At 47.5% G+C, this 16918-nt stretch overlaps 1 protein-coding gene across 4 annotated transcripts in view; it reads right to left on the bottom strand.

Annotated features, from left to right (window-relative positions):
- Window positions 1–601: 601 nt before the first annotated feature.
- Window positions 602–16918, bottom strand: part of CD79A (CD79a molecule) — a 31463-nt gene continuing 15146 nt past the window's right edge. For 3 of the 4 annotated variants that reach the window (XM_072113785.1, XM_072113783.1, XM_072113784.1), the window contains exons 2-5: window positions 7154–7468; window positions 6701–6819; window positions 2718–2780; window positions 602–1076 (exon numbers count right to left, since the gene is read on the bottom strand). In XM_072113785.1, the coding sequence (XP_071969886.1) occupies window positions 963–1076; window positions 2718–2780; window positions 6701–6819; window positions 7154–7468 (611 nt within the window). In that variant the 3' untranslated portion in view covers window positions 602–962. Of the gene's footprint in view, window positions 1077–2717; window positions 2781–6700; window positions 6820–7153; window positions 7469–9565; window positions 9587–16918 lie in introns of those variants that run through there. The other variant, XM_072113786.1, reaches the window with a different exon arrangement.

The raw sequence follows: 16918 nt of genomic DNA, 5'->3' as shown, positions 1-16918 counted from the left end.
ATACTATTCATTACATGCACAAAGCTGGCAGGGCACTCACTGCTAACTAATGGGTATTCTGATTCTGCGTTAATGGATTAGTGACTAACTTGCTGAAGTGATAGGACCCCCCTATTGGATTACCTTCTACCCAAGATGAACAGAGCAGCCACTCGCGCATGCGCCGGCTGCTCAATTTCTCTCTACGGTGCTGACAGAGAAAGCCAAAAACTGTGACCCCGTGCGGCACCGGCTGCTCTGTTCATCTTATGTAAAACGAGGTACAACAGACCCCTGATCTCATGATCCTTGGGGGTCCCATCGCAAGTTGGCCTAAATTTCTGTGCCACTGGAGAAGCAATTTAAGGGAAATGGGAGGCCACATTCAGAAGTCTGCTCTAGGGCCCAGGGTCTCCTAGTTAGGACCCTGGTTCTGGACAGATTATGAAATTTTAGTCTATTTTCAGCCATGGTGAGAAACAACCTCTCTGCACTGTAATCTGCGCTGTCTAACTATACTGAGAAGAATATCTGGTGTTACTAAAGACTTCACAGATCCTATGGTAAAACCCCATTCATTTTTAGCAGCAAGCACAAATCTCGGTGAAAAATAGAAACACAATTACACTAAGATCACACTTTATTTATAGAACATTGAGTAATCCCTTTAAGCAGAGAAACACCCTAATATTACGAGGATCCCTTTATATGCTGTTTAGCCGTAGGTTTTCTAAGCTGGACAAACATTTTAACCTTCCATTTGAAGGAAATCCACTACTATAACATGACACAGGATAACAAGACAGAGAGACTCATAATGAAATGGCGTAAAACAAGTCGTTGACTACTAATAGAAGGCAGAGAGCTGGTATCTGGGGTACGTAATATTCATGGGGAGATCTTCCTGACACCAGTGGACACAACCGTGATGACATCTGTGGATCCACGTTTTGCTGTTTCCCATGTAGCACAGATCTCAGGAGTCAAGGTTTCTCCAGCTGAATATCTGATGCTCGCAGGGTCCCCACATCTTCGTAGGTGGCTTGAAGACCACGGGAGATGTCCTCATACATGGAGCAGTCCTCCAGGTTAAGTCCCTTTGAAAGGTGAGAAAAAAAAAATACTGTTCATAGAAATTACCTGGAAAGATGCAGCAAGGTCACCCTGATGGTGTTAGGCATATCCCACCCGCACGGTGGTATGAAGATGGACATCTAATCCATGCCACGTGGGTGGGAAGAAGCTTTCTGGAGAAGGAAGATTCCCACATGATAGGAAACCAAAATGGTCAATCTTATCTTTTTAGGTAAAGCCCGACCTCGCCCCCTGCCAGACGGCTATTTGCTCAGGCAGATTATTGTGTACTGCAGGTGGAAAACCTCTTGGAACCGGACCTTAGAAAACACAGTCACAATGGAGACCGACTTATCCAACCTACAAGCTCGAGAAGTATTACATTTGTTATCCAAATACTCATGGAACCCCCCACCCCACCCCCCGAGTCCTTGGATATGCTCTCACCCGCGCTCCTCTCCGCGCCGGCGTCTCTGCCCCATCCACGGACTTACCTATCACGTCTCCTGCCTTCCAGGCCGGTAGCTCCTGCTCCTAAGGTGCGTGCGCGCTAACTCCTCAGGACTTAAAGGGCCAGTTTCCTTCCTATTGGCGCTGGTCACTTCCAGGTTTCCTATATAACCCGGCAGCTCCCTTCACTCCCTGCCGGATCTTCAAGTCTTCCCAACTGAAGTGAAAGTCTCCTGTGTGTATCCTGAGGTCCCGTTCCTGTGTGTATGCCGTAGTCCCATTCCTGTCCGTATCTTGTGGTCCGTATCCTGAGGTCCGTGTCCTGTGGTCCATATCCTGTGGTCCGTATCCTGTGGCCCGTATCCTGTGGCCCGTATCCTGTGGCCCGTATCCTGTGGCCCGTATCCTGTGGCCCGTATCCTGTGGCCCGTATCCTGTGGCCCGTATCCTGTGGCCCGTATCCTGTGGCCCATATCCTGTGGCCCATATCCTGTGGCCCGTCTCATGTGGTCCATATCCTGTGGCCCGTCTCATGTGGTCCATATCCTGTGGTCCATATCCTGTGGTCCATATCCTGTGGTCCATATCCTGTGGTCCGTTCCCATACGACTCTGCTCCTGCTGTGCCGTCCAGGGTTCCATCCCTGCGGTGTCTTCACTCCGTACTAGCGTCTCTGCCTTCCTGCTGTCATCTCAGGTTGTGACAGTTTCCTACTTTTATTACCTTGGCTGCCACTGCTGGTCTCATACCATCCCCTGCGGTGGTCCAGAGGGTCCACAGACTCTTCCCAAAGAGACTCTCAGACGGTTCGCCCCTCACGAACCGTGACATAAGAATAGGTACCATCCTGTCATACGCTACATCACATCCAATGGTCTTGGCAGGGTCGGCTCCAGGTTTCAGTAGGCCCCTGGGTGACAGAACCTCACTACGCCCATTCACAGTAAAGTCACGTGTCTACTGTTCCCTAAAATATTTCCTAGCTTATCATCCAAAACAGCCCCCCCAATTTTATTTTATTTACAACCCCCTCATGGTTATTTTATATACAGCCCCCCTTTTAATCCCTATGGATTCATTGTATGAGGCCCCACTTACCCACTATGGACCCCTCATGTGCAACCATATGTGGGCCCCCCAGCAGCACTGGGCCCCATCACAGCCCAGTGCTGGCTCCGACCCTGGGTCTTGGTCTTGATGTCTACATGACTCACCTCATAGAGATTCTCTCCTTCTGCTTCTTTCAGGGACATGGAGTTTAGGTTTTCCATGCGTTTCTGTTGGCGACAGATAAAAGACAATGGAAAAGCTGCATCACACAATGAGAATGGAGTGAAGACCCCAATGATAATACAGATGTACATAGCAGTGTCTATCATACATAATGCAGCCATAGAAAGCATCAAAACAGACCCAAAGACTTCCAGGTGATGTGACCTAAAACCAGGCAAGATGTTCCGAGCCGGCAGCATGAGCTGGTGGTTACAGAGTGGTGCTGGTCCTGCTGTCTGGAGAAATCACTTAGAATATCATTTATAACTATATCTTGTGTTGTCCTTATGGTGGAAACCATCATTGATTTTTTTTAAGAGTTTTTGGTGTTATTGGGTATTGATCCAAGTGGCCACATTGTGAATTGCCATGCATTCTCCCCTCTGACACACAGGGACAAGTGAGCACCACCAGAAAGAGCAGCTCAATGGGACCTCAAGACCTAGTCATGGAGACTCCTAGTGACTGACGTCCATGACTGATGGACATGAAGACTCCCAGTGACTGACGTCCATGACTGATGCTCATGGAGACTCCTAATAACTGATGTCCATGACTGATGGACATGGAGACTCCCAGTGACTGACGTCCATGACTGATGGACATGGAGACTTCTAATGACTCACGTCCATGACTCATAGACATGAAGACTCCTATTGCCTGACGTCCATCACTGATGATCATGGGGACCCCTAGTTACTGATGTCCGTGACTCATAGACATGAAGACTCCTAATGACTGATGTCCATGACTGATGGACATGGAGATTCCTAGTTACTGATGTCTATGACTGATGGTCATGGGGACCCCTAGTGACTGACGTTCATGACTGATGGAAATGGAGACTCCTAGTGACTGACATCCATGACTGATGGACATGAAGACCCCTAGTGACTGACGTCCATGACTGATGGACATGGAGACTCCCAGTGACTGACGTCCATGACTGATGGACATGGAGACTCCCAGTGACTGACGTCCATGACTGATGGACATGGAGACTTCTAATGACTCACGTCCATGACTCATAGACATGAAGACTCCTATTGCCTGACGTCCGTCACTGATGGTCATGGGGACCCCTAGTTACTGATGTCCGTGACTCATAGACATGAAGACTCCTAATGACTGATGTCCATGACTGATGGACATGGAGATTCCTAGTTACTGATGTCTATGACTGATGGTCATGGGGACCCCTAGTGACTGACGTTCATGACTGATGGAAATGGAGACTCCTAGTGACTGACATCCATGACTGATGGACATGAAGACCCCTAGTGACTGACGTCCATGACTGATGGACATGGAGACTCCCAGTGACTGACGTCCATGACTCATAGACATGAAGACTCCTATTGCCTGACGTCCATCACTGATGGTCCTGGGGACCCCTAGTGACTGACGTCCATGACTGATGGACATGGAGACTCCTAGTGACTGATGTCCGTGACTCATAGACATGAAGACTCCTAATAACTGATGTCCATGACTGACGGACATGGAGATTCCTAGTTACTGACGTCTATGACTGATGGTCATGGGGACCCCTAGTGACTGACGTCCATGACTGATGGACATGGAGACTCCTAGTGACTGACATCCATGACTGATGGACATGGAGACTCCTAGTTACTGACGTCCATGAGTGATGGACATGGAGACTCAAGTGACTGACGTCCATGACTGATGGACATGGAGACTCCTAGTGACTGAAGTCCATGACTGATGGACATGGAGACTCCTAGTTACTGACGTCCATGAGTGATGGACATGGAGACTCAAGTGACTGACGTCCATGACTGATGGTCATGAAGACTCCTAGTGACTGAAGTCCATGACTGATGGACATGGAGACTCCTAGTTACTGACGTCCATGAGTGATGGACATGGAGACTCAAGTGACTGACGTCCATGACTGATGGTCATGAAGACTCCTAGTGACTGAAGTCCATGACTGATGGACATGAAGACTCCTAGTGACTGAAGTCCATGACTGATGGACATGGAGACTCCTAGTGACTGAAGTCCATGACTGATGGACATGGAGACTCCTAGTGACTGTTGTCCATGACTGATGGACATGGAGACGCCTTGTGACTGAAGTGCTATGAGTGAACATCACAACATCCTTAGTCTTGAATAGGGATTTGGGTGGTCTACTTCCCCAGGAAATGAATGCGCTGAAACCTGCCTTAATGTTAAATAATAATATAAAACCATTAGATTGGAGTAGAATCTCAGTTCACATCAGATCACGCATGGCTACCACTGGGCTTACACAAACCTAGAATTGAGGGACCTCCATTTCAATTCAATGAGATGATCAATAGCCATGGCAGTTCAAATTCTAGTCAGATTAGTGTTTGACTACACTGCCAACACTGGGGGTCCATCTTGCATCACCTAGACCCTTGTGGCCTCCATCCTAGCTGGACCCCTGCAGCCCATTACTGTGCTAGAGACTGGATCTACTGAAGGATCTCTGGTGACCAGTCCAATCCTATCTCTGACACTGGTCTTCAAGTTCCATGCATTATACTTGTCCTGTCCCCTGTCCTGGTCCAGTTTGCTTGGATTTTGTTGAATATGACCCATCAGAACACAACAGAAAAGATACAGTTTAAAAAAAACAAACATTTTATTTATTTGACTGTTACAAGTATTAATATCTGCAGGAAGCAACAGCTAAGCCGAAAAATGAAGGTATCAGGAGATAACAACGAGGGTCTGCCTGCTGGAAGAGGCGCTGCCCCCTGCTGGGTAATCTGGCAATAAGTGTGAAGGACTCTTAAGTGTTCAATATCCCTACACTGCCCCCAGAGGAGAGATGAGGTATTACACAGCCCATATCACACATATACATGTTGTGTCCTCCAGGGTCACAGGTGGTCATGGTAGCTGCTCTACATTATGGCTTATAGATAAGAGTCCTGGATGAGGACCAAACCCCCATCACCCTCTTTACTCTTAAGAGACTGGGAACCAGACAACCCCTTAAACACTAAAAACTTTCTAGCTTTTCATTTAAGCTCAATCATTTAAGCGATCTGCAGGTAGATAGATCAAAGAGAGAAGAAGAGGGTCCCGCACAAAGCCAAGGACACCCGGTCCCGTCTCTACATGGTGGCGCGTGGCCCCTGGATTGTCAGCAGCTCTACAGCAGTCAGGGACGTGTAGTCATGTCTGACGTCTTTGCCCGCTGGGGAATACGCCTCCCATATTCGCCTGTGCGCTGCCGACACCTGACATCGCTATAAGACACCAAGGGGGAGAATGTCCTTAATATTGGACAAACTAAAGGAGAAGATAAATTATCTTTATGGAAATCATAAAAAGCCCTAAAAATAAAGCTGGAGTCACGACCAATATGGCTGACACTGGAGGGGAGATTTATATGAATATGTACAAGGCTTGTGAATGTGAACCCAACTATCTAATCCCTATGAAAGACTGAGCCAAAGGTCAGGAACCCTGGAGCACTGGGAGGTCAACTTGGGCCTGGGGGTCAATACACGACTTCTGCACAATTCCAGGCAAGGAACATGAGGTCCACTCCCAGGGGGCAGTATCCAGGACCCAAGCACCGAGCTTCTGTCCATAACAGTGTAGACAGGACAATGGAGATGAAGCTATGGAGACACAAGACTCAAGGTGATTGATGTGGGGCAGATACTATCATGTAGGGAGACCATGCCGCTTCTTCATGGAAGGAGAAGGTTTGGCACAGATTACATTCTCCTCCAGGTGCTAGGCTAGGCTGAAATTATTTTTATGCCTTCTATGGAGTTAAATTGGAGCTGTATACATTCCTATACACTGATCTCCCCCTAGTGGTGGCTGTTGGCAGCTAGTTTTATCTCTCAGGAGAGTTATTCATGTATAAATACCAGTTGTCTGATACAGATGATGACGTTGTACCCACCTTGTAGAGAAGTAGGGAACCCGGGATGATGGCACACAGCATCAGGATGATCCCCTCCGCTGTTATCAGTCTGTTCTTGGTCGCCTCTGCGACATTGAAGAACAAGTACACAGGAGGATCTGAAAAGTAAGAATCGGGAAGTTAACAATACAAAGAGTCCGTCATACCAGGCCTGGCAAGCAAATCGACTTAACAGAAGCCCTCGCCTATACTTTATGTCTGGTTTAGCAAACTTAAATGGGGATCTACGGGCTGTAGATATAGTGGAGGAGCAAACTGGGGCTGCTCTATGAGGCCTCTGACTACTGGACTGTTGTCCGTGAGGGCCTCTTCAGCTCCTCGGGGGAGGGACAGACACTGAGTGTTTAAATTAAGCCACACCCCTACTGTGTCAGTAATAATATATCCTAAACACTTCCCTCATTAGGTAAATCTCACTTCCCTCCTACTCACCCCGGACCCTCAGGTAGGTTCCACAGGACCATAGACTCCTCCCTCTTGCAGTGACTCTGCACTGATAGAGGCCGCTGTCTGATTTCTTGGTGTTAGGAATGGACAGGATTTTTGTGGTGGCTGATAGGTTTGTCTGCCTTGTCTCGGAGTAGGTAGGGCTGCTCGTCATATTCATTGTCCTGTGGATCAGGTGCCAGGAGACCTCCACCACCTCATTCTTCTCCTGCTCAAAGTTGCAGTGAATCTTGGCATCATCCCCGGCGTATACGAGCATGGAAGTAGGAACCCATTGCATCCTCAGAGCACAACACAAACCTGGAGGAAAAAAATCCATGCATGCTATAGATACATCATACTTATACATGTATCTACATAACACAGGATGTATATACATCTATATTACACTCCAGGAGCAGCTCCACCACCTACATATCTGTATATACATCTATATTACACTCCAGGAGCAGCTCCACCGCCTACATATCTGTATATACATCCATATCACACTCCAGGAGCAGCTCCACCACATACATATCTGTATATACATCTATATTACACTCAAGGAGCAGCTCCACCACCTACATATCTGTATATACATCTATATTACACTCAAGGAGCAGCTCCACCACCTACATATCTGTATATACATCTATATTACACTCCAGGAGTAGCTCCACCACCTACATATCTGTATATACATCTATATTACACTCCAGGAGTAGCTCCACCACCTACATATCAGTATATACATCTATATTACACTCCAGGAGCAGCTCCACCACCTACATATCTGTATATACATCTATATTACACTCCAGGAGCAGCTTCACCACCTACATATCTGTATATACATCCATATCACACTCCAGGAGCAGCTCCACCACATACATATCTGTATATACATCTATATTACACTCCAGGAGAATCTCCACCACATACATATCTGTATATACATCTATATTACACTCCAGGAGTAGCTCCACCACCTACATATCAGTATATACATCTATATTACACTCCAGGAGCAGCTCCACCACCTACATATCTGTATATACATCCATATCACACTCCAGGAGCAGCTCCACCACATACATATCTATATATAAATCTATATTACACTCCAGGAGCAGCTCCACCACCTACATATCTGTATATACATATATATTATACTCCAGGAGCAGATCCACCGAATACATTTCTGTATATGAATCTATATCACACTCCAGGAGCAGCTCCACCACATACATATCTGTATATACATCTATATTATACTGCAGGAGCAGCCCCACCACACAAATATCAGTATATACATCTATATTATAAACCAGGAGCAGCTCCACGACCTACATATCAGTATATACATCTATGTTATACTTCAGGAGCAGCTCTACCACCTACATATCTGTTTATAGATATATATTACACTCTAGGAGCAGCTCCACCACATACATATCTGTATATACATCCATATCACACTCCAGGAGCAGCTCCACCACATACATATCTGTATATACATCTATATTACACTCCAGGAGCAGCTCCACAACATACATTTCTGTATATACATCCATATCACACTCCAGGAGAAGCTCCACCACATACATACCAGTATATACATCTATATCACACTCCAGGAGGAACTCCATCACATACATATCTGTATATACATCTAGATTACACTGCAGGAGCAGCTTCACCACATACATATCTGTATATACATCTATATTACACTCCAGGAGCAGCTCCACCACATACATATCTGTATATACATCTATATTATACTCCAGGAGAAGCTCCACCACATACATATCTGTATATGCATCTATATTACACTCCAGGAGCAGCTCCACCACATACATATCTGTATATACATCTATATTATACTCCAGGAGCAGCTCCACCACAAATATATCTGTATATACATCTATATTACACTGCAGGAGCAGCACTACCACATTCATATATATTCCTGACTATAATCCTTCCTGGTCCACTTCTCCTCTTCCTCTCCTGTGGCAGCCCCTGACTATATTCCTTCCACGCGTGGTACTTGTTGTCTTCCTTATGTCTCTGCCTCCTCTGTGACTATTAGAAGGACTGTGACCTAGGAAATCACCCACAGTAACATCCCCAATACCTGGTGCTGGGTCAAAGGGTAAGAAATATGATTCTGACCTGAACTGTATCTGATACAATGGAGACTAGAAATACCAAGTAACTGGTACCAGAACCGCAGACTATTGACCCCCATGTAACACAACCATGCAGGACAATGAGTGACCAGTGGGGATCCTGGTCTGGACCTACCACTATGTCGATGTAGGAAGACCCACAGACGGGGCCCCCATGATGGATACTACATATAATTATTGATATTTGTATAATTATAGAAAATATTTAAGACCCGCCCACCGCTTCACCCCTCACAAAGGAAAGAAAGGATTCATGCATGACAGCGCCCGGGGTCCTCTCCAGGGAGCATCACATGACCAGCAGCCTGACACCAGGTGCTTCCTCTTCCTGCTTCAGTTTAAATAGTAAGCCATGCGTCACACATGTATCATCACGCCCGCACCCCAAAGCCCCGAAATGTAATTCAGTGGTAAAAATGTCCTTAGAAGTCTCCTCATTAGTAAATAGAGAACATCTGGACGTCATTTATCCTCAGTAATAACTACAGTAATAACCTTCAGCCTCTAGATGTACAAAGAAGAATGGAAGAACTTCCAGCCTCTAGATGTACAAAGAAGAATGGAGGAACCTCCAGCCTCTAGATGTACAGAGAAGAATGGGGGAACCTCCAGCCTCTAGATGTACAAAGAAGAATGGATGAACCTCCAGCCTCTAGATGTACAAAGAAGAATGGGGGAACCTCCAGCCTCTAGATGTACAAAGAAGAATGGATGAACCTCCAGCCTCTAGATGTACAAAGAAGAATGGGGGAACCTCCAGCCTCTAGATGTACAGAGAAGAATGGGGGAACCTCCAGCCTCTAGATGTACAGAGAAGAATGGAGGAACCTCCAGCCTCTAGATGTACAGAGAAGAATGGAGGAACCTCCAGCCTCTAGATGTACAGAGAAGAATGGAGGAACCTCCAGCCTCTAGATGTACAGAGAAGAATGGAGGAACCTCCAGCCTCTAGATGTACAGAGAAGAATGGAGGAACCTCCAGCCTCTAGATGTACAGAGAAGAATGGGGGAACCTCCAGCCTCTAGATGTACAGAGAAGAATGGGGGAACCTCCAGCCTCTAGATGTACAGAGAAGAATGGGGGAACCTCCAGCCTCTAGATGTACAGAGAAGAATGGAGGAACCTCCAGCCTCTAGATGTACAAAGAAGAATGGGGGGAACCTTCAGCCTCTAGATGTACAAAGAAGAATGGGGGAACCTCCAGCCTCTAGATGTACAGAGAAGAATGGGGGAACCTCCAGCCTCTAGATGTACAAAGAAGAATGGGGGAACCTCCAGCCTCTAGATGTACAAAGAAGAATGGAGGAACCTCCAGCCTCTAGATGTACAGAGAAGAATGGGGGAACCTCCAGCCTCTAGATGTACAGAGAAGAATGAGGGAACCTTCAGCCTCTAGATGTACAAAGAAGAATGGGGGAACCTCCAGCCTCTAGATGTACAGAGAAAAATGAGAGGAACCTCCAGCCTCTAGATGTACAGAGAAGAATAGGGGAACCTCCAGCCTCTAGATGTACAGAGAAGAATGGGGGAACCTCCAGCCTCTAGATGTACAGAGAAGAATGGGGGAACCTCCAGCCTCTAGATGTACAAAGAAGAATGGGGGAACCTCCAGCCTCTAGATGGGCAAAGAAGAATGGGGGTAACCTTCAGCCTCTAGATGTACAAAGAAGAATGGGTGAACCTCCAGCCTCTAGATGTACAAAGAAGAATGGGGGAACCTCCAGCCTCTAGATGTACAAAGAAGAATGGATGAACCTCCAGCCTCTAGATGTACAAAGAAGAATGGGGGAACCTCCAGACTCTAGATGTACAGAGAAGAATGGGGGAACCTCCAGCCTCTAGATGTACAGAGAAGAATGGAGGAACCTCCAGCCTCTAGATGTACAGAGAAGAATGGAGGAACCTCCAGCCTCTAGATGTACAGAGAAGAATGGAGGAACCTCCAGCCTCTAGATGTACAGAGAAGAATGGGGGAACCTCCAGCCTCTAGATGTACAGAGAAGAATGGGGGAACCTCCAGCCTCTAGATGTACAAAGAAGAATGGGGGAACCTCCAGCCTCTAGATGTACAGAGAAGAATGGAGGAACCTCCAGCCTCTAGATGTACAGAGAAGAATGGGGGGAACCTTCAGCCTCTAGATGTACAAAGAAGAATGGGGGAACCTCCAGCCTCTAGATGTACAGAGAAGAATGGGGGAACCTCCAGCCTCTAGATGTACAAAGAAGAATGGGGGAACCTCCAGCCTCTAGATGTACAAAGAAGAATGGAGGAACCTCCAGCCTCTAGATGTACAGAGAAGAATGGGGGAACCTCCAGCCTCTAGATGTACAGAGAAGAATGAGGGAACCTTCAGCCTCTAGATGTACAAAGAAGAATGGGGGAACCTCCAGCCTCTAGATGTACAGAGAAGAATGAGAGGAACCTCCAGCCTCTAGATGTACAGAGAAGAATAGGGGAACCTCCAGCCTCTAGATGTACAGAGAAGAATGGGGGAACCTCCAGCCTCTAGATGTACAGAGAAGAATGGGGGAACCTCCAGCCTCTAGATGTACAGAGAAGAATGGGGGAACCTCCAGCCTCTAGATGTACAAAGAAGAATGGGGGAACCTCCAGCCTCTAGATGGGCAAAGAAGAATGGGGGGAACCTTCAGCCTCTAGATGTACAAAGAAGAATGGGGGAACCTCCAGCCTCTAGATGGGCAAAGAAGAATGGGGGGAACCTTCAGCCTCTAGATGTACAAAGAAGAATGGGGGAACCTCCAGCCTCTAGATGTACAAAGAAGAATGGAGGAACCTCCAGCCTCTAGATGTACAGAGAAGAATGGAGGAACCTCCAGCCTCTAGATAAACAGAGAAGAATGGAGGAACCTCCAGCCTCTAGATGTACAGAGAAGAATGAGGGAACCTCCAGCCTCTAAATGTACAAAGAAGAATGGAGGAACATCCAGCCTCTAGATGTACAAAGAAGAATGGGGGAATCTCCAGCCTCTAGATGTACAAAGAAGAATGGGGGAACCTCCAGCCTATAGATGTACAAAGAAGAATGGGGGAACCTCCAGCCTATAGACGTACAGAGAAGAATGGGGGAACCTCCAGCCTATAGATGTACAAAGAAGAATGGAGGAAACTCCAGCCTCTAGATGTACAAAGAAGAATGGAGGAAACTCCAGCCTCTAGATGTATAAAGAAGAATGGGGGAACCTGCAGCCTCTAGATGTACAGAGAAGAATGGAGGAATCTCCAACCTCTAGATCAGGGGTAGGGAACCTATGGCTCGGGAGCCAGATATGGCTCTTTTGTTGGCTGCATCTGGCTCTCAGACAGATCTTTAATTAATAGTGATGGCTGCTGTGTGTCTCTTAGACTGATCACTGGACACAGGCAGCGATGTCACCGCTGCCTACGTCCTTTGTATGACCCAGGTGCTATCACCGCCATTGTCTAAGCCTGGATCAAAGAGAAGAGCGTGAGAGTGTTGAGGAGCTGGTTGCAGGGAGCGCTGGTAAGTGATGGGGCTACCTATATACTGGTAGGCATGTTCTGTGACTTCCTATCTTCTGGCAAGCATGTGCTGTGGCTACCAATTAACTTGGGGGCATGTGCCGTGCCTACCTATTTATTTGGGGGACATGTGCTGTGGATATGAGCTGGGACTACCTATCTATTGGGAGGCATGTGGTGGGTGTAAGGCTTTGGAGTGGTGAACCCCCTGGATCACCACGGATGATGATGTAAGCAGACACCTGGGACCGGAATGCAAGTGGTACCCAGTCTTCACCTGAGCCTGCTGCAAAGCACTATGGTCTTGCTGCATCGTGGTACCACCAGGTTGTTCCACAGGTTCAGCGGTGGCAGCCAAGGTTGAAGTACAGGATCACTAGGCAGTTTCGTAGTCAGGAATAGGCAGACGTTCAAGGCAGGCGGCAATGATGTGTGGTCCGGGACGGAGCGAGAGGTCAGGGCTGGCAGCTCAGGAACAGAATCAGGAACAGGTCCGGGGTCACAACGGAAGGTCAACACTTGGGAAGGAAACACTGTGGAAAGCTTCCTCATAGGCATGAAGCACTATGATCTGTCGAGGAATGCTGGGAGCCACTGGTCTTTATAGGAACTCGGGAAGTGGGCAGCGCCAATTAGCGGCATACTGGCCCTTTAAATCTGTGAGTGCCGCTGCACGCGTGCTGGCCAGCCTGGGATGGGAGCCGGAAAGTGTTAAGTTGAGTGAGCTCGGAAAGGGCCGCTGCCATGGAGAGGGGCACAGATGTGCCAGCAATCCGAGACGTAGATCACAGGGGCACCCGTGACACTGGGACTACCTATCTACTTGGGGGCATATGCATGTGGTACGGCTCTTATGGAATAACATTTTTAAATATAAGGCGTTCATGGCTCTCTCAGCCAAAAAGGTTCCTGACCCCTGCTCTAGATGTACAAAGAAGAATGGAGGAATCTCCAGTCTCTAGATGTACAGAGAAGAATGGGGGAACCTCCAGCCTCTAGATGTACAATAAAAAATGGGGGAAACCTCCAGCCTCTAGATGAACAAAGAAGAATGGAGGAACCTCTAGCCTCTAGACGTACAAAGAAGAATGGGGGAATCTCCAGCCTCTAGATGTACAAAGAAGAATGGGGGAACCTCCAGCCTCTAGATGTACAGAGAAGAATGGAGGAACCTCCAACCTCTAGATGTACAGAGAAGAATGGAGGAACCTCCAGCCTCTAGATGTACAGAGAAGAATGGAGGAACCTCCAGCCTCTAGATGTACAGAGAAGAATGAGGGAACCTCCAGCCTCTAGATGTACAGAGAAGAATGGAGGAACCTCCAGCCTCTAGATGTACAAAGAAGAATGGGGGAACCTCCAGCCTCTAGATGTACAAAGAAGAATGGGGGGAACCTCCAGCCTCTAGATGTACAAAGAAGAATGGGGGAAACTCCAGCCTCTAGATGTACAAAGAAGAACAGGGGAAACTCCAGCCTCTAGATGTACAAAGAAGAATGAGGGAAACTCCAGCCTCTAGATGTACAGAGAAGAATGGGGGGAACCTCCAGCCTCTAGATGTACAGAGAAGAATGGGGGAACCTCCAGCCTCTAGATGTACAGAGAAGAATGGGGGGAACCTCCAGCCTCTAGATGTACAGAGAAGAATGGGGGGAACCTCCAGCCTCTAGATGAACAGAGAAGAATGGGGGAACCTCCAGCCTCTAGATGTACAAAGAAGAATGGGGGAACCTACAGCCTCTAGATGTACAAAGAAGAATGGAGGAACCTCCAGCCACTAGATGTACAAAGAAGAATGGGGGAACCTCCAGCCTCTAGATGTACAGAGAAGAATGTGGGATCCTCCAGCCTCTATATGTATAAAGAAGAATGGAGGATCCTCCAGCCATTAGATGTACAAAGAAGAATGGAGGAACCTCCAGCCTCTAGATGTACAAAGAAGAATGGGGGAACCTTCAGCCTCTAGATGTACAGAGAAGAATGGGGGAACGTCCAGCCTCTAGATGTACTGAGAAGAATGGGGGGAACCTCCAGCCTCTAGATGTACAGAGAAGAATGGGGGGAACCTCCAGCATCTAGATGTACAAAGAGGAATGAGGGAACCTCCAGCCTCTAGATGTACAAAGAAGAATGAGGGGAATCTCCTGCCTCCAGATATGCAAAGAAGAATGGAGGAACCTCCGGCCTCTAGATGTACAAAGAAGAATGGGGGGAACCTCCAGCCTCTAGATGTACAAAGAAGAATGGAGGAACCTCCAGCCTCTAGATGTACAGAGAAGAATGGGGGAACCTGCAGCCTCTAGATGTACAAAGAAGAATGGGGGGAACCTCCAGCCTCTAGATGTACAGAGAAGAATGGGGGGAACCTCCAGCCTCTAGATGTACAGAGAAGAATGGGGGGAACCTCCAGCCTCTAGATGTACAGAGAAGAATGGGGGGAACCTCCAGCCTCTAGATGTACAGAGAAGCATGGGGGGAACCTCCAGCCTCTAGATGTACAGAGAAGCATGGGGGGAACCTCCAGCCTCTGGATGTACAGAGAAGAATGGGGGGAACCTCCAGCCTCTAGATGTACAGAGAAGAATGGGGGGAACCTCCAGCCTCTAGATGAACAGAGAAGAATGGGGGAACCTACAGCCTCTAGATGTACAAAGAAGAATGGAGGAACCTCCAGCCACTAGATGTACAAAGAAGAATGGGGGGAACCTCAAGCCTCTAGATGTACAGAGAAGAATGGGGGAACCTCCAGCCTCTAGAAATACAGAGAAGAATGTGGGATCCTCCAGCCTCTATATGTATAAAGAAGAATGGAGGATCCTCCAGCCTTTAGATGTACAAAGAAGAATGGAGGAACCTCCAGCCTCTAGATGTACAAAGAAGAATGGGGGAACCTTCAGCCTCTAGATGTACAGAGAAGAATGGGGGGAACGTCCAGCCTCTAGATGTACTGAGAAGAATGGGGGGAACCTCCAGCCTCTAGATGTACAGAGAAGAATGGAGGAACCTCCAGCCTCTAGATGTACAGAGAAGAATGGGGGGAACCTCAAGCCTCTAGATGTACAGAGAAGAATGGGGGAACCTCCAGCCTCTAGAAATACAGAGAAGAATGTGGGATCCTCCAGCCTCTATATGTATAAAGAAGAATGGAGGATCCTCCAGCCTTTAGATGTACAAAGAAGAATGGAGGAACCTCCAGCCTCTAGATGTACAAAGAAGAATGGGGGAACCTTCAGCCTCTAGATGTACAGAGAAGAATGGGGGGAACGTCCAGCCTCTAGATGTACTGAGAAGAATGGGGGGAACCTCCAGCCTCTAGATGTACAAAGAACAATGGAGGAACCTCCAGCCTCTAGATGTACAAAGAAAAATGGGGGAACCTCCAGCCTCTAGATGTATAAAGAAGAATGGAGGAACCTCCAGCCTCTAGATGTACAAAGAAGAATGGGGGAACCTCCAGCCTCTAGACGTACAAAGAAGAATGGGGGAACCTCCAGCCTCTAGATGTACAAAGAAGAATGGGGGAACCTCTAGCCTCTAGATGTACAAAGAGGAATGAGGGAACCTCCAGCCCCTAGATGCACAAAGAAGAATGGAGGAACCTCCAGCCTCTAGATGTACAGAGAAGAATGGGGGGAACCTCCAGCCTCTAGATGTACAAAGAACAATGGAGGAACCTCCAGCATCTAGATGTACAAAGAAGAATGGGGGAACCTCCAGCCTCTAGACGTACAAAGAAGAATGGGGGAACCTCCAGCCTCTAGATGTACAAAGAAGAATGGGGGAACCTCTAGCCTCTAGAAGTACAAAGATGAATGAGGGAACCTCCAGCCTCTAGATGCACAAAGAAGAATGGAGGAACCTCCAGCCTCTAGATGTATAAAGAAGAATGGGGGAACCTCCAGCCTCTAGATGTACAGAGAAGAATGGGGGAACCTCCAGCCTCTAGATGTACAGAGAAGAATGGGGGAACCTCCAGCCTCTAGATGTACAAAGAAGAATGGAGGAACCTCCAGCCTCTAGATGTACAAAGAAAATGGGGGAACCTCCAGCCTCTAGATGTACAAAGAAGA

The sequence above is a fragment of the Engystomops pustulosus genome, chromosome 6, assembly GCF_040894005.1.
Source record: "Engystomops pustulosus chromosome 6, aEngPut4.maternal, whole genome shotgun sequence".
Classification (NCBI taxonomy): Eukaryota; Metazoa; Chordata; class Amphibia; order Anura; family Leptodactylidae; genus Engystomops; species Engystomops pustulosus.
The sequence above is the reverse complement of the archived record's forward strand: the minus strand, read 5'-3'. Positions and strand labels throughout refer to the sequence as shown.